This window comes from Hoplias malabaricus, chromosome 4, assembly GCF_029633855.1.
Source record: "Hoplias malabaricus isolate fHopMal1 chromosome 4, fHopMal1.hap1, whole genome shotgun sequence".
Taxonomy (NCBI): Eukaryota; Metazoa; Chordata; class Actinopteri; order Characiformes; family Erythrinidae; genus Hoplias; species Hoplias malabaricus.
This window is the reverse complement of record NC_089803.1, coordinates 51,452,893-51,476,417: the sequence shown is the minus strand read 5'-3', so window position 1 is coordinate 51,476,417 and position 23,525 is coordinate 51,452,893. Positions and strand designations below refer to the sequence as shown.

Sequence of the window (23,525 nt, the reverse complement as noted above, 5' to 3'; positions counted from 1 at the left end):
ACATAAACTCTGAAATGGTATTCCACGTTACATAGTCTTCCCCTGTACTTTTCAAGGCAAACATTCATTCATTCATTCATTCATTATCTGTAACCCTTATCCAATTCAGTGGGTCCAGAGTCTACCTGGAATCATTGGGTGCAAGGCAGGAATACACCCTGGAGGGGGCGCCAGTCCTTCACAGGGCGACACACACACACTCACATTCACTCACACACTCACACCTACGGACACTTTTGAGTTGCCAATCCACCTACCAACGTGTGTTTTTGGAGTGTGGGAGGAAACCGGAGCACCCTGAGGAAACCCACGCGGACACAGGGAGAACACACCAACTCCACACAGAAGGCAAACATTAAAACTTTATTATTCATCTGTGTGTTTAGTGTTTCTTAAAGATTATGCATTAATCACTTTGTTTTGTTGGTGTCCCAGATGCCTTTCACTTGCACAATTGCCTTATATATACGTTTTTATTTTATATTTATCATTCTTATTGCTTTACTTTAGTTGAGGTGATTTTATTTTATTTTATTCAAATGTATATTAGACACAACTACATACCTGTTGTTATATTTCTTTGATTTTCTTAATGTGAAGCTCTCTGGTTGACACTTGCTGTCTTTCAAATATTCCATATAAATAAATTAGTCAACTGGCACCCCCACCCGCTTTGTGCCCAGTGATAGGCTCAGGACCCACCGCAACCCTTAACTGGATATGTGGTTACACAATGAATGAATGAATGAAGAAAGTTGTCTTGTCTATCTGCAATATATTTACTGTGCTCAGTCATAAAATGAACAGGGTGTGTCATCAGAGAATAAGGAAACAGGATGAAGTTGAAACATTGGCATCATTGATAGCGGTGCTCCAGCCGGTATATTCCTCAGTGAGGAAGTTCCATTCTGGAGCAGATCTACTTTGGAATTTGGGATTTTGATCCTGCCCTCGGTGTAATCACAGTAAATCCTGCCAAAATTACAATTAAAAAAGCTTTTTGTCATTTCATTTTCACAACTATACTGGTATTTCATAGTCAAATCAAATCTAAAATGAAAAGAATAATGAGGAAAAGAAAATTCAAACACCACTTTGGCTTTGTTTTTCCTTCATGAACTGGATAAAAAGATTCAAAGTTAAAATTACAATGAAATACGCATATAGCTTTTCATCAAGTGCAGAATGTAGCAAATGAGACCAAATTAAAACGAAAATGGAAAAATAAAAGATTCCGTTTAAGATTCCGTTTTCAGCTCTGTAGGTGGTTTCACTAATCAAAATGAAAACGAAAAGCACCACTGCCGATCAATTTTTCATTTTTCAATTTGCCTTTTCATTTTCAGGCTGAACAACATGTAAATATATGCTGATTAGCAGTGGGTGGGGCACGTGATACCTGCAGAGCTGCTGGGCGGAGCTTCTGTGATAGATGTGTAATTTTATCAGTTCTGACACATGCTTGAGTGAAAAATTAAATTGCAAATGACATTATATCATTTAATTTTTAATTTTGTCATGATATTTGCGCACACGTTTGGAAAAAGAAATAGTTTTCACTTCAGTTTTAATTTTGGCAGGATTTACCTCCCATAGTGATGTAGCCTACTGTTACTGCATGTGGGAATCTAGTGATGACATAAGATTCTGGCCTGAGTGTGTGTATTTTATACACCCCTCCCTAACTCTTTCCTTTGCTCTGATTTACACTCCTCCCCAGCCATGGGATCCACCAGGAATTCACTTCTTCTTTATCTGCTCACAGCTTGTCCCCTCTCCATACTTGCACTAGACCTTCATCCTCAAGAGTTACTGACCGCTGCAATCCATTTACACACAAAAAGACAACATACTCTGAATCTTGTTTTTCTTATACACATTCTAGATATTACAAGGCTAGTGAGGAGGCCAAACATATTTTGAATCTCTAACAATGGAATGTGTATTAAGACATAAAATGTTGTTTGTATATATATATGAACTAAAAAACATTGGATTTGTTATATTTTTTCTATCTTTGACTGTTTTAACACTGTTTTTTCTATTGGCAACTGTTCCAGCAATGAAGGGCCTAGTTTTCTGTTACCTACACTGTAAATGGTGTTGATTTTACTTAAACATGTAACAATGAAACAGTTTTTGAGGTGTATTTTAAAGTATAATCCACAAAACTTACTTCACTAAAATATCACTTCATGTTTTACTTACAAACATGTTACTCCAACTTAATTATACTGACTTGGCATAACATATGTTTGTAAGTAAAGACACAAAGTCACATTCAGAGGTTTTGACAATGTTTTTTGCAGATGTTTAGCAAAAATGACAAGAAATGTTCAGTGGGTTATGTGTAAAATAAAGTATACATACAAGAAAGTAAAATGAACTCTTCATCATAGACTTCCTTGATATTTTAAGATGAATATGAGTAAGAATTTTTGTTAATTTTTTGTTAATTTTTGTTAAGCAACTTAATGGTTCACACTGGAAATTGACACATTGCTTAGCTGCTTATTTGCATAAGGTTAAACTTTGCTCACCTGTTGCGTTGGCAAAACTTGTGCTGCTTCAAGTTGCTAACAATTGCCAGCTCTCATTTTAAATAAATTATGTCCAGCAGCTTTGTCAGGTGGCATAAAACCCAGAGTGAGTCTATGTTTACTATCTATTGCTATTATATGTTTACTATCTATTGCTATATGATTTCTATATTTGAATGATAATTATTTACATATTACATTTACATATTTAAATACTTATGTTATATTACTTTATAAAAATACGTATGAGATGTAATCAAAAATATAATATAAAATCATAAAATATCTTTTTTAATACTCATGATAAATGTATTTTTGTAGTGATGAATAATTAATTTCTTTGTGAAAAATCTGTTACCTACGCAGCACAAGTTTTATCATGTGTGCAAATTGGTTACCAAGTAAGTCCGCTGAGTTACTCTTTCAGTTAAAATTTAGATCACAAACAGTTACCTTACATGCCGAGGGATGTCCAGTGCTTGTGGTTTGAATGTCATGGTAAAATGCTGACAGTCTAAAGAGAGCGTTAATATCCATGGTTGATCAGTTTAGAGTTTGTTCTTAGACCTTTGGATTTGGGCTAGTTTACTTCTTCAGTTTTACATCCAGACGTCTGATTTTTTCTCATTTTCAAAATATCAGGAAAATGCCCCGTGTCACAGTGTGTGTTTGTGGTGAATGGCTGACAGTGCCATTTGCTGACCGTTCTCAAAGTTTGCGCTGGCTGGCTTTGGAGGCCCTGCAGCACTATACCACTGCTCAGCCCAGAAAAGGATTGAGTGGTGAGGAAAGCTTTGTGCTCCGAAGGTGTGTGGATGGCAAACTATTAAATCTAGAGGACTCCATCAGCAGTGTGCTGGAGGACAATGACTTCATTGAGCTACGTAAGTCAAAAATGTCAAAATGTTCATTTAGAAGATTAACTTCCAATGTAGGGCTTTAAGTGTAGGTCATGTATAAATCCTAACTCGGTTTTTAAAAGTTGCCTACTTTTTTAACAGTGTGTTTGTGTGTGTGTGTGTGTGTGTGGGGGGGGTTAATTTTAAATACAGAGCTATAATACCTCAAACAGAGAAATGTGTAAAAAATTCATAGAAGTATGTTAATAGAATATGAAAGTATGGAAGATAAATAAAATTAATTGGTGCAGATCATGTCGTAACACAAAGACAAATAGAGGTAGCAGTTCAATAATACCAACCAACACACTAATGTGTTTTTGCTAATTTGAGCCACTTACTAAAATAGGAAAACTTATTTTTAACTACTGATGCAATGGTAAAGAATTATTTAACCATGCCCTACATGCGCAGGTTTGATGTTGGGTTTTTATGAGCTGCTGCATCTCTCTTGGCAAACACAGCTTACACTGCATTATTAAGATGTTGCCTTTCTTGCACTTGATGCCAAAGTGGTTCCTTAAATATGGCCAGGGGTTAATTTCCAGAGTAACTCAGAATTTGAAGAGGACTGTCTCCATATTTCTTGCGATTTTAGAGGTAGATTTCTCTACAGCCCATCATTCATTCTGGTAGATTCTAGTGCGTAATGTTTTTTTTTTTCTTGCATTTTTATTTACATTTACAAAAGAAGTACGTTCGAAACCAATTTCCTTAATGATTTGGTATTGAGTAAAATTCAGGGTTGTGTCGGCGTTACCAATCCAATACAGATACTTTGTGTCAATAAACCTAATGTGTTTGGTAAATCTAAAAAAAGCAGTTTATTTCAAATCATAGCTTCATAAATATTACAGGACATCAGAATTATATATACAAATATATGCATATAGTGAAATGTTATTTTCTTATCCATCTTCTGGATAAAGAAAAAGTAGTTCCCACACACCGTGTATCACTTAAACAAGATTTCAATAGTTTAGTTACTTTCCACTGTGTTCCTGTTAATAATACACGTTATCTTAAATGACTGAAACATCAAAAGTAAAGATATTTTAATTTGAGAATTGATTTAAGAGAATAAACATCTGGTATAGGAGGTATCAATATTTATCATTCCGCACATCACTACAAAAAGAACTACCCAGTAAACATTTAGCCTTTGATTTAACGTTGAAATAACGTAATGACTGCCGTCTAATCAATGTTCTCTTAAGGTTGAAAATGAAAGTTGAAAAGACGTCCAAACACAGACATTAAAAAGGCGACTATTAGACGTATTTTGGACGTCCATTGACGTTATTAATTGGTCCCGAAATAAATTACTTGTATAAAACGCATTTTGGACGTCCACTGACGTTATCGATTGGTCACCACTTAACTAACTTATTAAGATGGACTTTGGACGTCCATTGACGTTTAAAATATGTCCTTGATGGACAGACTACTTTTAGACCTATTTTGAACGTCCAGGGACGTTCCTTGTTTACTGGGTACTCGATTACAGTAGAGTGAGTAAATGTAATTCGTTACGTCTGGCCTTTGCGAGCAAAAATGTGAGGAAATCACAATCAAGTTGTATAGAGATTTAGAGACACACATCTGCTGCCATCAAGGTGTTGTCTTTTCCTATGTTCTCAAATTCTGAACGTCTTTTAGACATCAAACTGTCATAGTTTTACTAATATTTTTCTTGCATGTTTTCAGCTAAATAAAAGATTAATAGATTGAACAAAGTCCAGATTCTTGTTTATACTGCATATTACAACATGTTTTCTGGGAACATTTTCAGTATTGTGATTTACCCACTATTTTTTAAAAGAATTTGCATAAATCACTCAATGAAATGTGTTTATTTATTAACAAGTGTTTGATGTGATATGTGCAGTCAAAAAACCTTTACAGTGGTAGTAACAGGAAAATGTTTTTCTCAAAAATGACAGTTGAATCTACATTTTATAGGTAATGCAAGTAACTACGAGTTTAATTTGATTTTCACATGGTACATCACCACATTTTAGTTAAAAACTTTGTTTCACACAATACCATTTAATATGATAATTAGCTTTGAGGATATATTTCATGACATTATACTGATCTACTGCACTAGAGCTGACATTTAATTAATTTACCTTTTGCAGTTATTCATGGAGGAACTTGGAGAAAGTCTCATGTTTCCCTGCCCACAAATATGTATCCTTCATCTGCTTTTTATTTAACATGAACTGACAATGTTTTATTTAGTTTCATGTAATCACCTGCCCTTTAAACTATGTGAGTATTACTCGATGAATGTTTCATGATTAACACTGGCTCAATATTAAGAATGATATTTTTTCTTCTCCTATGAAAAACGATGTATTGATTTTACTTCAGTTCAGCGCTTATTATTCTTAACCAAATCTATTATTAAAAGTCACTCAAAAGTTGAGGTGGGAAGCTCTTCCACTCTCCATCTAGTATTTTAATATTATTTAATATTTTAATATTTAAAAACAATTATTAAAGGCATTTAAAACACTCCCCATGTATGTATGTTATACACAGTCTGTTTCTTTTTTCACAGTATATCTATTTGGATGGCAATAGCCTCACCACTGCTGATTTGGTCAATTTGGGGAAGGGGATTTACAAAATTAAGGTTAGTTATATATCTGCAGTAAAGCATAACAGCTTTTCAGTGATATAAGTATACAAAAATATATTTTGTCTTTTTTTAAATGCCTACCTGGCAAAATAAAGGTGCTATACATTTTTTAAGCTTTTGTTTGAGAGGATGATTGACTTAATAATGAAGTGATTAATATGTTTCAGCTTGCAACAATCCTTTTAACTCAAACTGATGCATGTAGTATAGAAGGTTCACATATAATCAAACAAGCACATCCAAAAAGATATCCCCTGGATAACACTGGAGTATATGAACGTACTGACTGACCAGATTATCCAAGCTGTGGATTGTGCAGTACATATATTGTTTGTTTGTTTGTTTGTTTGTCATAAAGCGTAGCTTATGAACCTGTAGAATTATTTTGTTTCTTTAGCTCAGTTCTGAATCAGAGAAAATTGTGACCAGAGCCAGAAATGTCATTGAGAAGGTCCTTTCAGAAAACAGAGGTAGAGTATTGATTTATATGAAAGTTTCATATTAAAAGCTCTAATTGTTGAATGAGATGGAGTATTTTTCCAAAATTACTTAAAATATTTACTGAAAATACTGTGCAAAATCAGAGAATACAATTAATTTACCTTTTTGTCTGCTTTTTAAGTCATTAATTTGTCCACACTTAGCTTTGACAACAGCTTCTGGTCTTTTTCAAGAGACACATATATTTAAATTTATTGTATGCCTACAACACACTCCAAAACTGATGGGACATGATGAAATAAATGTGTAATATTCATAGAAAATCCTTACAACACATTCTTGAAGCATTACACAATAAACAGGTGAATTCAAACCATATAAAAAGAACATTCACCAAAGGCTCAGTCTTTGCAAGTAAAAATAAGTAGTTGCTCATCATTTTATGCCAAAATAATGAGAGAATTGCTCAAACAAAACATTTTCCATGGCAAAATTGTACAGAACTCAAGTCATTGTTATATACCATATTTAATTTAGTGAAATAATTCAGGAAATCTAGAGTCCAAGTAGGGTGAGACTGGACCCCGATAGTAAATGAACATGGCCATTGAGCCCATATTTATATATAAATAAATGTTGATAAATAAGGCCACATAAGCTTGGGATTACTTCCAAACATTTGCCACTTAACAATCCACCACTGCATCATGCAGTCTGAAATGCAGCCTGAAATTCTCTCATGCAAGGATTCTGTGCTTTTTTGCACATGTGCTTTTGTCTTTTTTCCAAAAGACAATTTTGTTTTCCAGTTTTTTTCTGTAATGAACCTTTTTTTCCATGCTAATAACAAAAGACATCATCCAGAGTGTTTTCAGAGATAGGTGCAGCTGAAGTCTTGTATCAGGCCAGAATAGGTAATAAAATTCTTACTTGCAAACTTTGGCAAACAGTTAGTATCCTCAGTTCTGAAATGATCGAACAGTGTAATTAAAAGGAAAGGTGATGGTATACATGACTCTGTCCCGTCTTCTTTGGAGTGTGTGTCAATTGTCTAGTTCTAAATGTGTTTATATTTATATTATTGGAACTTTATCTGTGCCTTTTGTAAGTTAAATAAAGCCTCAAAAGAATGAAATATCGACAGATTTATATTTACAAAATCTTATTTACAAATGGGATTAGTAAAAATGCGGATGCCTGGACTCAAAAGCCCATTTGTCTCTTACATTTTCTCAGTAACAGATTCTTAACAGCTGCAAATTCTATCAGATCCATGGTGTAATATATATATATTTCTGTTGTGAGGCAAGAGTGAAGCTTTATTTTCTCCTGCCTCTTAAAGAAGAAAGCATTCTCATGGCAACAGATTGGTGCTCTAGCAGGTTTTTCATGTCTGTTTTGGAGTCCAATTTTCTTTTAATGAACTCCAACTTTGCAAACTTCTCTGATACCTTTTCTCTTTGACTTTATCATTCATGTTGAACTCATGCTAAATTCTGAAATTAGCTTTTTTTTATGTGTTTTTATTTCAGTTGTTTACGGTATTAACACAGGTTTTGGAAAATTTGCACAGACTGTTGTAAGAAATGATCAACTCAAGTAAGTTGGATATAAACTCTGTTTGATATTTAATCTGCTTAAGAATGTATGAATGTAATAATCTCTCTCTCTCTCTCTCTCTCTCTCTCTCTCTCTCTCTGTGTGTGTGTGTTTTTGATTTACAGGGAGCTGCAGGAGAATCTGGTCCGCTCCAGCAGTGCTGGTGAGTATTGATGGTTTGATTTAAAATAATTGACAGTGTAATCAGTGTTTCATAATTTCAGTTGAAACTATCTGTTTTCTCTCAGCTTGAAACAAAGTTTATTTCAAATATTGTGTGTATTTTGCGTGTATGTGCATGCAGGAGTCGGACCCCCTTTAAGTCCAGAGAGGACTCGGATGCTGCTTGCTCTTAGGATTAATACTCTAGCCAAAGGTCATAGTGGTATTTCATTGGAGAATCTTCAGAAAATTGTAGCAGCTTTCAATGGTATTTATAGCTTCAAATTAATATATTTTTTATTATTTACATTTTCTGTTTGTATTATATGTTATTTGTTGTGGGGGTATGGTGGCGCAGCTGGTAGTGTTGCAATCACACAGCTCCATTGTCCTGGAGGTTGTGGGTTCAAGTCCCATTCCAGGTGACTGTCTGTGAGGAGTGTGGTGTGTTCTCCCTGTGTCCGCGTGGGTTTCCTTCGGGTGCTCCGGTTTCCTCCCACAGTCCAAAAACACACGTTTGTAGGTGGATTGGCAACTCAAAAGTGTCCGTTGGTGTGTGTGTGTGTGTGTGTGTGTGTGTGTGTGAGTGAATGGGTGAGTGTGTGTCACCCTGTGAAGGACCGGTGCCCCCTCCAGGGTGTATTCCTAGGCACCACACACTAAAATAAAATTTCAGGGCATTAGTTTGCTCTGATTTCCTCTGATTACTTGTTTTCCTAGCCTCAGGTATTTACGGACTCAGATTTTCAAGTTGAAAGATGAGGAAACTTTCTTTCTAATGATGCAAAAGATATTACCTTTATGTTTGTTTGTTTCTCTAGAGTCCTGTCTATCCTGGGTTCCTGAGCAGGGGACAGTAGGGGCGAGTGGAGACCTTGCCCCCCTAGCTCACCTCACGCTGGGGCTGATGGGAGAGGGACGAATGTGGTCTCCACAGACTGGCTGGACTGATTCAAGAACTGTGAGACACAATTTCCTACCATCCACTTCCTCACACATAAATATTTGCTCATATATTAAGATAAAAAAAATTAACTGAAGCTTATGATTCAGAATGTTTCAAGAGAGCATCATTCTTTCATCAACATTTTTCTCTTTTCCTCCATAGGTACTGGAGGGCCATGGCTTGACCCCTATATCACTGAAACCCAAAGAGGTGCTTATGCCTGCTAGGAAAGATGGTTTTATTGTATCCCTATTCTTCAGGTTGTGTGAATAATGGTCTGGGAATATATTTCAGGGTCTTGCTCTAATTAATGGGACTCAGATGATGACATCACTGGGTGCTGAAGCAGTAGAAAGAGCGCAAGCCATTGCCCGACAAGCCGATGTCATTGCTGCACTTACTTTGGAAGCTCTGAGAGGAACAAATAAGGCATTTGACAAAGGTAAGTCTCTTATTAGAGGTGTGTTTTTTTTGTTACCTCAGTGTGTAACACAAAGATCAAACAACAGAGCAGTTTCCTTTCCTTGTCTGAACAGCTCTGTTCAGAATGAAAGATTTTAGCAACAGTTTTCATTACATTTTAATTGAGCCTCTGTACGCTCCCAGGTGAAAGAAGCTGAAACCCTGGGATTTTTCACTTTTTTCTTTTCTTCTCCACTCTTGTTTTCACCATATTTAATCAGTACATGTACTACATTGTTCTTTTGTTTACATTGTCTACATTGTTTAACCTAGTCTTTGTGATCTCACATAAATGAGGGTCCAGTACTGTGATTGGACCAACTCAGTTGAGGCAGTGGGACAATTCTTAAGTGTCTGCAGTCTATAAAAGGTGCAAGGCAAAATCAGAAGGACTCGGTTTATGACCTGTTTTAGACTTAGGCAGCTTGTGTGCAATATCACTACTCAAAATGGTTCTGGAGGCAGCACTGCCTTCGAGGCGGAACAAATGTAGGTGGTTACTAGCCAAAAGGCAGGGTTGAATATGATTGGGTGGAGATTTTCAAATATTGTGTTATGAACTGAGAAAGCTCCACCTAGACCCCTGTGTTTGCCAGCTCTGACTGTGAACCAATGTTTGTGTGAGAAATAAGCGTGCAATATATTGTTACTGGAGATTTAGTCCTGTTTCATAGTTGAAAGTTCTGCAAATCAAGCATTTTGTGTTGCTTGAATAAAAATGAATGTAACTTGCAGTCTCTGCAGCATATTCTAATGCTCTTCTGTATCTGAGACCGATTCGGAAAAAGTGTGCAATATGTACTCATTTAGAATCTGCCTCAGAAGCAGCAGAATTGTATTGTATAACATTCTGCAGTTTCCTTTGTGGCAGCAATCATAACCTAAATCTGCAGGAAATGAAAAAGAAAGGAAATCTTCCTCAGAGGCAGCAGAGCATTATAACATTCTGAAGCTTTCTCAGAGGCAGTAACATTTTTCTCCATTCAAGCAAAACAAAATTCTGTAATTTATTGCAACACTTCGAACATATTATGAAACAGGACTTCCAAAGTAATTTCTGGCAGTCAAAGCAAGGATGCCATGGAGGTCTAGGTGGTTCTGTAGTGGTTTATGGTTTCCCTGTTTTGACTGCCTAATGTATGCTAACCAATCACATTTCTTCTGACTCAAGAACCATTTTGTTTAGTGATCTTGCACACAAGCACTTAGGCACTCCAAAGGTCTCCTGTTATATCTTACTATTTGGGTTGGTAAGAGCTTCTGATCCCCAAATGAATGTACTAATGCAGTAAAAAATGATATTTTATCATCAGCACAATTCAAAATAAAATGATTCAGTGGCACAGTGTTATATTAATTTAAATCAATAAAATCAATGAACAATATAGGCACCCGTTTCCCTATGCAATGTTAGGTTAGAGGTAGTCATGATTACCATAATTGTGAGAGAGGGTCTGGTGCCAAGAAGCACCTACTGCTGCGGAAATAGAAATTGGAATCACACGCAAAAGGTAGTGTTGCCACACGTCCTTGTTTTGCGGGGATTGTTCTCTTTTTTTACTGTCTGTCCCAGAAAATCATCCTTCTCGGGACGCCTATTGTCCCGGTTTTTTTCGTGAAAACACACTTCCATTCACATATTCATTCACCTTTAAATAAACGTATATTCTGCTGTTGCGTCAGTGTTCTCTTCCCTGCACCTACATAGGCGTGGCGTGCTGGTCTCTTTGTTGCTGTAGAGGATGGATGCTTTGATTTGATCGGTTGTTATGTAGGCTGTGTTTAAAAACGTAGACAGCTAGGGTTAGCCTCCAACCTCTACCCCATTAGTAGTAATAAGACACCACTTGCCCCAGGGGCATCCTCGTTTTCCACTACTTAGATGTGGCAACCCTAGCAAAAGGTTAAACATTTCATTTATTATATAAATGACGTAATTTTGGGAGAAGGACCACACCAAAACACCTCCCTTCAGTCCTATATTAACCATCCAAACCCACATCAATTCTGTGTCAGACAAACTTGCCCCCACCTGCATTCTTTTTCTTGTATTCACCTATCTAACGGGAGGGGTGTGTGTGAATATAACACTGTTTAACAGTTTATCAAAAACATTTGTAGGAATAATGTATCTATAACTGGAAGTCTAAAGTGAAATCTGGGTATTCATGTGTTATAGTGGAAATAGCTAAAGCATATGGTAGAGGGCTGAGTCTTTCTACAATGTGTCTAATGTTGTTTATTAATAGACATGCTTGTGCCCAATTATTTTTTATCCTGTATTCTGTACAGTCCTTTCCAGTAATAGCATCTTGTCCGTTGTTAGATATTCATGCATTGAGGCCTCACCCAGGGCAGATTGTGGTAGCCCAGCGTTTTCGTTCTCTTCTTCACTCCGATGTCTTCCCGTCTCAGATTGCAGGTAAAATCACAAAAACTGAATCCTGTTGATGTTTTATTGGAAAACACACTTACTGTAACAGTTTTTCCCAAGACCAACATTGGTTATATTCTGCACTGAATAGTTTAGATTTTTGTTTGTTTCTTTGTGTAATTCATATATCAAATTTGCAATTGGTGTATATTTACAACATACATATTTATTGCATTTAAAAAAATAATAATTCAGTCATGAGGTTAGTATAATCAGACTTGAAAAACAAAACTATACAAAAAGTAAAAAAAGATAATATACTTTTTAAACAGAGTTATTTAAAGTGTTCTACAATAATATGGTTTGTGGGGCTCTGTGAGTTCCCCAGCCAAACATAAATGGGTTTACACATACTGAGAGAAAGCACTGTGGTAGAAGTTAGGAGCTCCACTATTTCCTATTACACATTGCATGTAAAGATATGTAAAACAGGTACTTTTTGATTTTATGTTTCTTTAGAAGTGAAGGCATACGATCGTGTTCAGGATGCTTATACCCTGCGATGCTGCCCTCAGGTAGCTGCTCACAATTCAGTTACAAGTCTGAAGATATACCTGCAACAAAACAAATCAAGCAGGATTCTTTTCTCATCTCTCTACAGGTGCATGGTGTGGCCAATGACACAATTGATTTTGTGAAGAAAATCCTTAACACAGAACTGAACAGCGGCACAGATAATCCTGTATCCTTTTACAGATGCTCTTCTCTCTCTCTCTCTCTCTCTCTCTCTCTCTCTCTCTCTGTCTGTCTCTCATATATATATATATATATATATATATATATATATATATGAATAATTGCATTAGGAACACCTACCTCCTACCTTGTATCCACTGACCATACAGGAGCACTTTGTAGCTCTACATTTTTAGTCCACCTGTTTCTACACATACATTTTTATCCCCATTTCACCCTGCTCTTCATTGGTCAGGATCTCAACACAGCAGGTATGATTTGGGTGGTGGATTGTTCTCAGTGCTGCAGTGACAGTGACATGGTGGCAGTGACAATGGATCAGACACAGCAAGGCTGCTTGAATTTTAAAAGCCCTCATTGTCATTGCTGGACTGAGAATAGCCCAGAGATAAAAAAAATACCCTGCCAACAGCGTACCACACTGACACACCACCACCACCACATCAGTGTCACTGCAGCGCTGAGGATGATCCTCCACTGTGTAATTCAGTGGGGTCCTGATCACTGAGGAGCAAGGTGTAATAGGTATAAGAATGCATGAAGAGAAAAAGATGAACTACAATCTGTAATTGTAGAACTAGAAAGTACTCCTGGTCAGTGGTGCTGATAAAAATGGACAATGCATGTTGATGCAAGGTATGTTTATCACTGTATATAAAAACCTATTCTTATTCTAATCAATAATCATGAATACATACAGACAGACAAAAAAGATTATAATTAACAGAAAGAACATTTTAAGTGGAAAAATTCAGAAGTATGAAATATACATTTTATGATTTTGAAATTTGCAATTTAAGTGACATGATATGATGAATTGTGCTTAATATCAAAGGTCAGTTTTTATCGCAACTTGACTTTAACTTCAGTCCCTCAGCTGGTTTTTGCTGATCAAGGAAAAACTGTTTCAGGTGGAAATTTCCATGGAGAATATCCTGCCAAGGTATAAGGTTAAAAAAGGATATTTTTGCATTTTTGGGTTGATTTTATATTTGCGTTCTATATTTGAATTGAAACTTGTATTATATATTGCCATATATTTACCTCATAGCAGTTTTACAGTGACTCTTTTAGTATAGATACTGCAGAGAAACAGTGCTGCCAAGTTTTTAATTGCAAAAAACAACTGCAAAGTTTAATAACTGCAGGATGATTAAAATATGAACTAAAAAAATGACAGAGATTTGGTTTGTTTTCTTTGTATAATCTTTGAGGCCTCCAGTAAAAACTCACAGGATTTTTCAGTCTAAGAAACATAAGGTCCAATACTAATGCTCCTAACCAAGCTCCACTTCCTCTTTAAGGCACTGGACTTCCTATCTATAGGAGTGCATGAACTAGCAAATATTAGCGAGCGGCGAATAGAAAGACTCTGTAATCCCTCACTCAGTGAACTTCCTGCCTTTTTGGTGAAAGATGGAGGCTTCAACTCAGGCTTCATGGTGGCCCATTGCACAGCTGCTGCCCTTGGTGATAAAACATTTTGTTCAAATTTGTTTAAATATATATATATTACATTTTTTTACCCTGCTAAACATGAATGGATAAATAAATAAGTATCAAGCCTGTTCCTGTGTTTCTCATCTAAAAACATACATTCACCTACAGGAGTCAAAGCTTTGACTGGTATTTTCTCTTTACCATGTTGTAGTGTCAGAGAATAAGGTCCTGTGTCACCCAAGCTCTGTGGACTCCCTATCCACCTCCGCAGCCACTGAGGACCATGTGTCTATGGGTGGATGGTCAGCCAGGAAAGCCCTTAGGGTTGTCCAACATGTAGAGCAAGGTATGCCTCCAGCAAGAGCTACTAAAATATCCCATCGCAGGGTCAAATAAAAGTGTGATGTTTGCTCCAACCCACACAAACTAGGATGGCAGGGATGACGGCTTTTTGCTGTCACTGTGGTGGTACCCTCAGGGGTACAGTTCTGTGCTTTTATTTAGGGAACATAATTGTACTTATTCTATTATAATTGTAGATTTTAAAATTGTGTTGAGTTCATACACCCCATTTCATGTCCATGACTTATATTATGTTGTTTTATTTTACACGGTTCTAAAAGAAAAGATTACAAGTATCCACCTCTCTTTCTGGAGTACTTTTAAGAAACAAAACTGGACTTTACCCACCTGTTGTACCCTTAAAGTACATTTACACTGTACATTTAGTGAATAATAATGTACCTCTACTGTTCCTTTTTTCTGAGAGTGTACAGGAAACTCACCTAACAGAAATAGACCAACACAAATTGAAATCACTTTTCATTTTAGCTATGTTTAATGTATTTATATTTATATTTTAGGTATACTATACCTCACTTCACGAAACAGTAAGCATTGATCTTCAATGGGAAAAGAATGGGAAAAACACCTTCTGAGGCAGAATAGCTGTAATCAAAATGACAATGTTGCCCAAAGTTAATTATTTGTTGTCAGTGCTAACACTGAAAAAAAAAAAAAAAAAAAACTATAAATAATAATAATAATAATAAACAAATAAAAAAGAAGATGATTTTCTATCACTGCTGGTAAGCGGTTTCAGACAATGATTGAATGATTTTCTGTCGCTCCCAGTGCTGACACAATACACTGGAAAAAAGATGTTCAAAATGGGATTCAGCAGTTCTGAAATCAATTCACACTTTATACAGAACATCACAGAATATTAGACCCATGAACCCTTATAAAATATTCCTGGCAAGAAATTATAATTTTCTTAGCAATAAGCTCATAATAAACTCTTCTTTATGTAATTAATTCATATGTAAGGATTGTTAATGTTGTTTATGTTTTTGGTCTTGTGCTGTAGTAGTGTTTAATTTAGGGACAAAGAGACAGTGGCAGTGTATATGTCTCCACCGTTCCCATGTGTCCTAGCACTGTTTGTGACCTCCCCTGTGTTGTGTAATTTCGTTATTGAATAACACAATTATCATCACTGTCTCCATAATCACAGTTCTTGCAATAGAGTTGCTGGCAGCCTGCCAGGCCCTAGAGTTCCACCGACCCTTGAAGACCACAGCCCCACTGGAGAAGGTCTATGAGCTCCTGCGCTCCGTAGTCAGGTGACCAATACTGTATATAATGATACTATAGTAAATAGAAATTATTAATGTTATAGTCTGATAGACCTTCTGAGGTAACCTAATGAATCTTATGGAATAATTTGTTTGCGTTTGTGAATTTAAGTTAATAATCATTGAATGGAATGCACATAATTTGTTGTATTTAAACTTGGCTTGTGTAATAGTCTTATTTCATTTTTTTTAATTGTCACAGTAAATTTAAATTCAGCCCATTTGAGAACTATCCTGTGACGGATTTGTTTCCATGTTATCTCAGTTATCATCGTCTATACTATAATTTTACAAGCTATCTAAAACATTGATGTAAATGATATTTGGAAAAACTGTTCATATTACGTGCTGATATACATGACACACTACTAGTAGTAGTATATATACAATAATATGTGCTTAAAAATAAATTATATAAATGATAATTAGAGAAAATTCTGGTACCTTTAAATTAACTTTGATCATTTCATAATTTAAAATTAATCTGACTTTATTAAGGTAGTACCGTTTCATAAAATAAATGCAGTGGCCCATGCCCCCAGTTCTGTCCATTTATTTGCCTATTTTTTTAATCTACTTTCATTCATACATAGAAGATAAACAACAGAGAATTTTGCATTAATTAAAAATGTGTTTGGGGCTTCACTGAAACTTACAGAATGAAAGAGCGCTGCATCATTCAGTCTTGACCTGGTCAGTAGCGATCTGAGCTTCCTGTCATAGAGTCAGAAAGGATGACTGTCCTGGTCACTGTTAAGATGATGTCATTGGTCTTACATTGTTCTTTCCAGTATGTGATGTCACTGAAACTCAGGATCAAACTCTGTGTTTCCTGTTAGGCCGTTGGACAAAGACAGGGTCATGAGCTTTGACATCGAAGCAGCTCACAAGCTCCTCCTAGAGGAAAAAGTGAGTATCTTCTTTAATGATTTAGAGTTTCAATCTCTCCCTTTTGACATATCCCTATTTGATTTTTTTTTACATACAGTAGAGATTCAAATAGGAGCACAACTTACAAGACGTAAAAGATGCAACACTGTTCCAAAGCCATGTGGTCATACAGCTAAGTTGGAATTTCAATTCCAGTTCACTGCTGAAACAGTAAGGTTCTGGGTCAATACATGTGACTACATTGCAGCCCAATACCCACTGATGGCAGAAAATGCCCTCCATCGATCCAGAAGGTTTTGCAGGAATCACAGCACATCTGGGACTGAGCATAGAAGAGACAATCCCCTTATACTCATACCATGTGTCAAAAATGCACCACCTGGAGTTGTACAGTGTACAAATGGATGAGGCCCTGGTACTAAATTGTCATTACCACTTTTAGTGGCAGATCCATTGCACTCAGGCTCATTCTTTCACAAGAAGTGGGTGAAAAATTTGGCCCTGGGCTTTAGACAGCAGGTCCGGCATGCTGGGAGAGGCAAGGACTCCCCTGACAGAATCTAAATTACTTTTGCTACCTGCTGGTCTCCCTGTGAAGTGCATAGTTACCAGCAGGAAAGCAAACTATATTGTCTTAACTTGGCCATGGCCAGTATGAAGCTTAGTGGTGACTCCAAGCCAAAGTTCTCACAGAACAGAAAAGTTTTTAACATTCCATTTTGCTAATCTGCCTCTTGCTGGAGTCTTTTCATCAGCCACCAGTCAAAGGAGCACCTCTTTAAAAGACCATGGCGCAGTTTTATGAGCTGCTGTTGTGAGTCCGACAAAACCAAATGTGATCTCTGCTGTATTTGGGAGATTTTTCCAATGGTTAGTTTGTGCTGCATTACATCGTGATTGACAAGTTTCTCTGGCCAGTCAGCAACCTACAAGGTTAACATGTTATGTTTAATCCCTACTCAGCTCACTTGGAACCCAACGTGAGCATGTACTAAAAAAGTACCAGGTACTAGATTTGCCTGGTGGAATAGCAAAAAAAGCTGAGCTGAGTAGGTTCCGTGCAATGGAAAAACACCAAATAGTGGGCACAATATAGGGGCATCCTTGGTCTAATTGTTAGAGGACCAGGTTTGGTACCGGAGGTTTCTGGTTTGATCCCCAGGACCGGCAGGAACATCCATGGCTGAAGTGCCCTTGAGCAAGGCACTGAACCCCCAAATGCTCCCCAGGCTCCAGGAATAGCTGCCTGCCTCTCTGAGTGTGTGTTCACAGCCCCTAGTGCATTAGTGTATGTGTGTGTTCACTGCCACAGATGGTTTAAATGCGGAAGACACATTTCGTTGTGCGTTGTACAATGACAAATAATTGCACACATTACAAGCGCAAAGCCTGTCCTGTTCTGCTTTTGCTACCACACATCCAGCCCCCTGGGTCTTTGGAACTTGGAAACCCAAATGGGGGGATGAATGCCTGGCGAGGGGAATCTCCAACGTGGAGGATCAGAATGTCCTTACCCTTAAGAGAGGGAATGCTTTGCACCCTGTGGAACCCCAGCTCACAGTCTTGAGAGACATTCATCAACTTACCAGAGGTGGGACGTGAGCCAAGTTTGCTCATATAGTAAAGCATTGGTCCACGATGCCAAGCAAACTGCCTCTGAAAGTCAGTGTCTGCCTCTTTGAGGGCGTGTTGCGGTATGGGACAGAATTTATCTTTAGCCCCAGATATGTTATCTCCTGGCTGGGATTTAAACAGCTATTGGTGTGGTTTATTTTGAAGACCAGGCTGGACAGATAGGACACCAGGATTGCCTCCGCTTGCCTCTGAGAGGGGGAGTAGGAGAAAATCTACATACAGAGGTGCTAGAAAGACTTTTCTACATTTTGGCATAAATGTGATCTAAAACATAAGCACGCAAGGCTATAAAGAACCCAATTAAACAAATGAGAAAATAAATTTTAAACTTGGTTACTAGTATCAAATCATCCCATATTACATATCTGTGTGTGGTAATTAATAAATACATTTACATTTACACTGGCATTTACTGCACTAGCAGATGTGAGCATATTTTCTGTGAGTTTAGTGGATGCCTATGAAAATATGGGTTGTATGTGGGGAACCAGGACAAATGGAGCGAATCAGGGTTTTGGGGCTCAACCTTTTGAATTTGTACTGAGGGTCTGAAATGTATGTAAATCCAAAATGGAGTGCATTTCCCTGACTTTTTTGGGGGATAAGGAAGTATTCATGAAGTACCATGAATAAAATCCTGTTTGGATATTTGATGCTGGTACTTCAATCACTCATGTGCTCAGGAGGGTCAGAATTTAATATGTGTGCAGAGGACAGAAATCATGCCACTTCTGAATGATAGGAGGGCCATCTGTTGGGCAGAGTGGAAACACACATTCGCCACAGTGCTTGGTGCAGACAGAGAGGGTGTGGGGCGCATATGATGGGTAATAATAAGTAGTTTGTCCCCCTTTGGTACAGCAACAGCTTCTACTCTTCTAAGGCAGAGTAGACCCTTATACCCTTCTATCTGGCACTTGGCATCATGTGTGACAGCCCCAGAGTATTCTATTTAATTTCATGTTTTATATTACGCAAGCTGTGTATGCACAATTGAATATCTGTGTCAGCAACAGATGCACTTTAATTCAATAAGGGAGACATTTCCAAGACAAAGCTTACGTTAAGATATATTTTCTCAGAACTGGTGAACCTTGAAATTACATTAATTGAAGTTTTCAGTTCATAATCAGATGTGCAGTAAAGCATTTCTTCCATTTACTAAAAAGTCTTTTTGCAAATTAAATGTACAACCAGTCAGAAATATTGTTTATATCCACTACCAAGATTGGACAAGCAACCAGTAGGGGCTAAAAGGGGCTTAATTGTGGTTTATGTTTTTTGTTAACAGGGCTTAGTTATAAGGGATGTCCACGAAATGTTTTCTTTTTTGGTCAGAATCCACTTAATGTGCTGAGTGTGTTGATGTCTGTGTTTAGGTGTGGGACGCAGTACTGCCGTATATGGAGCAGTTTAAGGAAAGTCAGGAAAAGTCCAGGAATGTCCAGTGAAGGTTTTTAAGGACCAGCTCCCCTCTATTCGCTGAAATAAAACCCACTTCATACAAAATGGGCAATATGTCAACAATGAAGAAATCATGATCTTTTTATGCCTAATAGTTTTTACTCTGATGAATAAATGCCACAGTTACATAATTAACGATAGTATATAATTAATAATCATCCATCATATAATTAAAAATAATTAATAATTATCCAATCTTTAAAATAACTGGATTTATATAAAACAATGCTATTTAAGTGATTAATATGTTACTCTCTTCAACAGATTGTCACTTTAATTTCTGTTTATTTTTGCAGTCTATAATTTTTGAACTGAAAAAATGCAGTGATAATTATCTGAAAGCATAACTTAACATCATTTTATAAATGTACTGTAGTAGTGTCAGCTCTGTCAGAGACAAGATAAAGGTTAAATAATGTTACATTTTTGTGTAATTGTTACAGTGCATGTCCAAATGTTTATGTTTAAATCACTTGGCTTAAATGGACTGGGTTTTCTGAATACTTTTGATTTATTGCTAAAATAAACACTCAGATCCTATGATGTCAAAAAAATCTTGTGAAACTTGCTGTAAATGTACTCATGGGAGCTGTATATCATCAATAAAGAATTAACTGAAAATGCTTTGTGTGAATCAGAAATGACGCAAATAGTATTTCCTTGTTTATTTGTGCTTTTAGAAAACCAGAAATATACCAAAATGCCAAAAGAAATTAAGAGTAACAAAAAAATACACTATCATTCAACGCAATCACACACATACACAGAAGTGTGAACTGTTCAGTGCACACTTAACCACTAAAACCCTGACCAGAGTGCAGGATCATCATCATCAGCCCATTTCTTTCAGTTTAGATCTATGAAATCACCATTCCATCTTAGTCAAACAGTTTTTACTGTTGTCCTGGTGTGGCCTTTAGATGTACTGCAGAACTTTTGTTCTTCCCTTCCATTTCTCCACAGTCATTCAGCAGATACCTTCAGCTGTCCTGGAGAAGGTCATAGGAGCCACCGGCAACAACCTGATGCTTATCACGCTTCTGCAATAAAGATTAATGTTTATTAAACACCTTTAGGTTTAGTTGTATAACTTGGATTCTATATAGATGTTTCGGTCATATTTCTATATACTTACATCTTCCACTGGTGGTGCTGGGTCACTGGGGGTGGGTGTGGCTTCGTATGCAGGGTTACACACATAAGGAGTGGAATCAGAAGGGCTTGAATCTTCCCTGTCATCCTCCTGAAAACATACATAATGTTTTAAATGTGGATGTCGAACACGTTAGAAACTCCACCAGTATAAATTTTTTCCTTCAGAGAAATTCACTGTTACTGTAATAAATTGTATAAATATTTTAGCTTTTTCAAAATGTATTCCTTATTACAAGTTTTATAATTAATATAATTATTGTAATGTTTCTTTTCCATTGTATTTGCAAAAGAGTCATTTTAGTGCTTCAGGATCTGAACTCAATGATGTCTTGATTTTCAATTTGGAACAATTGTGTGAGAAAAATCCGCTCTCTCGGTGAAAACTGAAAATCCTAGATGTTTTAAAATGGCTCCTAAGTCTTTCTAGAGAGAACAGAAACCCTTCTTGTCACTTGGTGATGCGATAGCTCTAACACAGTTCCAGCCTCACATCAGAAATGTATATCAGAGGTGATTTTGTATTTATGTATTTTTTTTAAACTACTTAACAATTTTGACATTTACTGCCAAAAATGAAGAACTAGCTACTCTTTTTTAAAGTAACAGTCATAGTTCATTGTTTAATTTATCTTGTAATTATACGATTCATACTGTAATATTCTTACAGATACTTTAAAAAATGTATCTTTCAAAATAACATACAAATACATATGTGCGCACTTACCCTAAAATAATGAAAGTGGAATGGCTTGGTTTGTTGGTTGTAGAAATGATAAGCCACAAATACAGCACCTACAATAAGGATTATTAGCAGCAGGACACCAATCCCCATCCCTGCCTTATGTGACTGTGGTAGTGATGGGGGTGGAGGGGGTGGAGCTTTCAGAGGCCCTTGCAGCACATGGATGATCCCATTGGATGTCAGGATGTTTGGTTCAATTATATATTGGTCATTGACGTAGCCAGAAAATGCCTAATGAGCAGAAAGAGTGAGTTATAATTTGGTGGTAAATAATTAATTTCTAGGCTGTAAGACATTCTTTGTAAGTGGATGTAAGTCTTAATAGTTATAAGTAATTATTTTGGCATGATTCAAAATGATTAAATATTCATTGGAATCACAAAATTTATTCCCCCCTGAAGTATTTTAATTTTCAACATAAGCAATATGCAAAGGGGTTTTATGGCCTCAATATGGGGAAAATTGAAGTCAGAATTATTCTGAGAAATAGTCAAAATTATTCTGAAATTAAAGCAGGAAAGTCTAGAAAATAAAGTCGTCAATCTGAGATTCATTCTGAGAATAAAATCAGAACATTTCTGAGATTAAAATGGGAAAAACACTTTAGAGAAAAACTTTTTTTGTATTAAGAGATTTATCTAAACACTTAGACACACTCCCAGTCTGTGTGCCATAGAGTGATTTGTGAAAGAATCAGTCAAGTAAACAGAATTGTTTACTATACTCTTCCATCTACACGATAATAACTAAACCCATCAGTGCAGACACTGACTTTGATGCATATAAATTTATTGTAAGTGTCCATAAGTCATAATGCGATGGAGCCTCATTTCCACTCCCTCTGGACTGATCAGTTTTATGATCATTCCAGTTGTATCATGTGAAACTGCATGCTCTCTTCTGGTTATTGCAGAACCAAATCAGCATTCAAATACTAATAAAACCCTGGAACTAATATTCCATAAGTATTTATTCCTGAAATCTATTTGAGAGTATATCACCAACAGCACACCACATTCTTCATTTTCAGGGTTGTGTCAATGAAGTATTTGAATTTTTTTAATCTCAGACATTAATCTCAGAATTATTCTGACTTTTTCTCAGGATTAATTAGTTCTCTGAATTTTTCTGACTCTATTCTCAGAATATTCTAATTTATTATCTGAATATTATTGTTTATTATATTTTAATGCTATGGCCCTAAAACCCTGCTGTAGCAATATGCACATGCTTTAGTTTATAGTTATTAGTTATAAATGTTCCAACATGGACATGTTCATTCAGCACCATCAGAGTGATGCGCCACTTATTGAGTTTGAGTGAGCATATAGTTTACCTGTGCTTGAGGATTCTGAATGCTGGGGACACCTTTCACATTCAGTGTATGTCCAAGACGAGTGCGAATATGAGTGACGTTAATGAGAGCCTGCAGCATGAAAGCTCTCCCGTCCAGCAGGTGGTGCTCTAAATCCCTGTAGGACAGCGTCTGTTCAGTTCAGAGAGAGAGAGAGAGAGAGAGTGCATGTAAAGTCAGATTTGAGTTTGAGATTGCAAAGTATATGTACAGTATGTTACTAAGAAATGTACCTCATTGTCCAAGAGGCCATTGTTATCAGGAACAAATAAAGTGGACTGTGTGGTGATGTTGCTGAGTTGCTTCACAAACTCTTGACCTGCTGCTGAAGCTTTGGAATAATTCAGGATTTGCTGAAGAAGAAACAGGAGGATTAGTCTA

The 23,525-nt window shown here is 36.6% G+C and overlaps 2 protein-coding genes across 2 annotated transcripts in view; one reads left to right on the top strand and one right to left on the bottom strand.

The window, feature by feature from the left end:
• The first annotated feature begins 6,008 nt into the window (after positions 1-6,008).
• Positions 6,009-20,379, top strand: LOC136694352 (histidine ammonia-lyase-like). The gene is made up of 17 exons (XM_066667835.1): positions 6,009-6,080; positions 6,484-6,556; positions 8,060-8,126; positions 8,252-8,289; positions 8,431-8,556; positions 9,110-9,249; positions 9,397-9,444; positions 9,529-9,676; positions 12,023-12,118; positions 12,590-12,645; positions 12,732-12,812; positions 13,704-13,769; positions 14,131-14,296; positions 14,478-14,612; positions 15,783-15,891; positions 16,743-16,812; positions 19,809-20,379. Exons 5-17 carry the CDS (start codon positions 8,466-8,468, stop codon positions 19,878-19,880), a joined length of 1,278 nt encoding a protein of 425 aa, XP_066523932.1. The 5' UTR covers positions 6,009-6,080; positions 6,484-6,556; positions 8,060-8,126; positions 8,252-8,289; positions 8,431-8,465; the 3' UTR covers positions 19,881-20,379.
• Positions 20,380-20,569: 190 nt separating this feature from the next.
• Positions 20,570-23,525, bottom strand: part of stab2 (stabilin 2) — a 55,710-nt gene continuing 52,754 nt past the window's right edge. The window contains exons 65-69 of the mRNA XM_066667834.1: positions 23,378-23,497; positions 23,127-23,276; positions 21,773-22,021; positions 21,029-21,136; positions 20,570-20,933 (exon numbers count right to left, since the gene is read on the bottom strand). Coding sequence (XP_066523931.1) covers positions 20,874-20,933; positions 21,029-21,136; positions 21,773-22,021; positions 23,127-23,276; positions 23,378-23,497 — 687 coding nt within the window. The 3' untranslated portion in view covers positions 20,570-20,873. The remainder of the gene's footprint in view (positions 20,934-21,028; positions 21,137-21,772; positions 22,022-23,126; positions 23,277-23,377; positions 23,498-23,525) is intronic.

Excerpts from the sequence above, each read along its gene's own strand:
- LOC136694352 (XM_066667835.1), top strand. The coding sequence starts at position 8,466 with ATGCTGCTTGCTCTTAGGATTAATACTCTAGCCAAAGGTCATAGTGGT. Across the intron at positions 9,445-9,528 it reads TATCACTGAAACCCAAAGAG|GGTCTTGCTCTAATTAATGG; the intron begins GTGCTTATGCCT and ends AATATATTTCAG. Across the intron at positions 14,297-14,477 it reads TTGCACAGCTGCTGCCCTTG|TGTCAGAGAATAAGGTCCTG; the intron begins GTGATAAAACAT and ends ACCATGTTGTAG.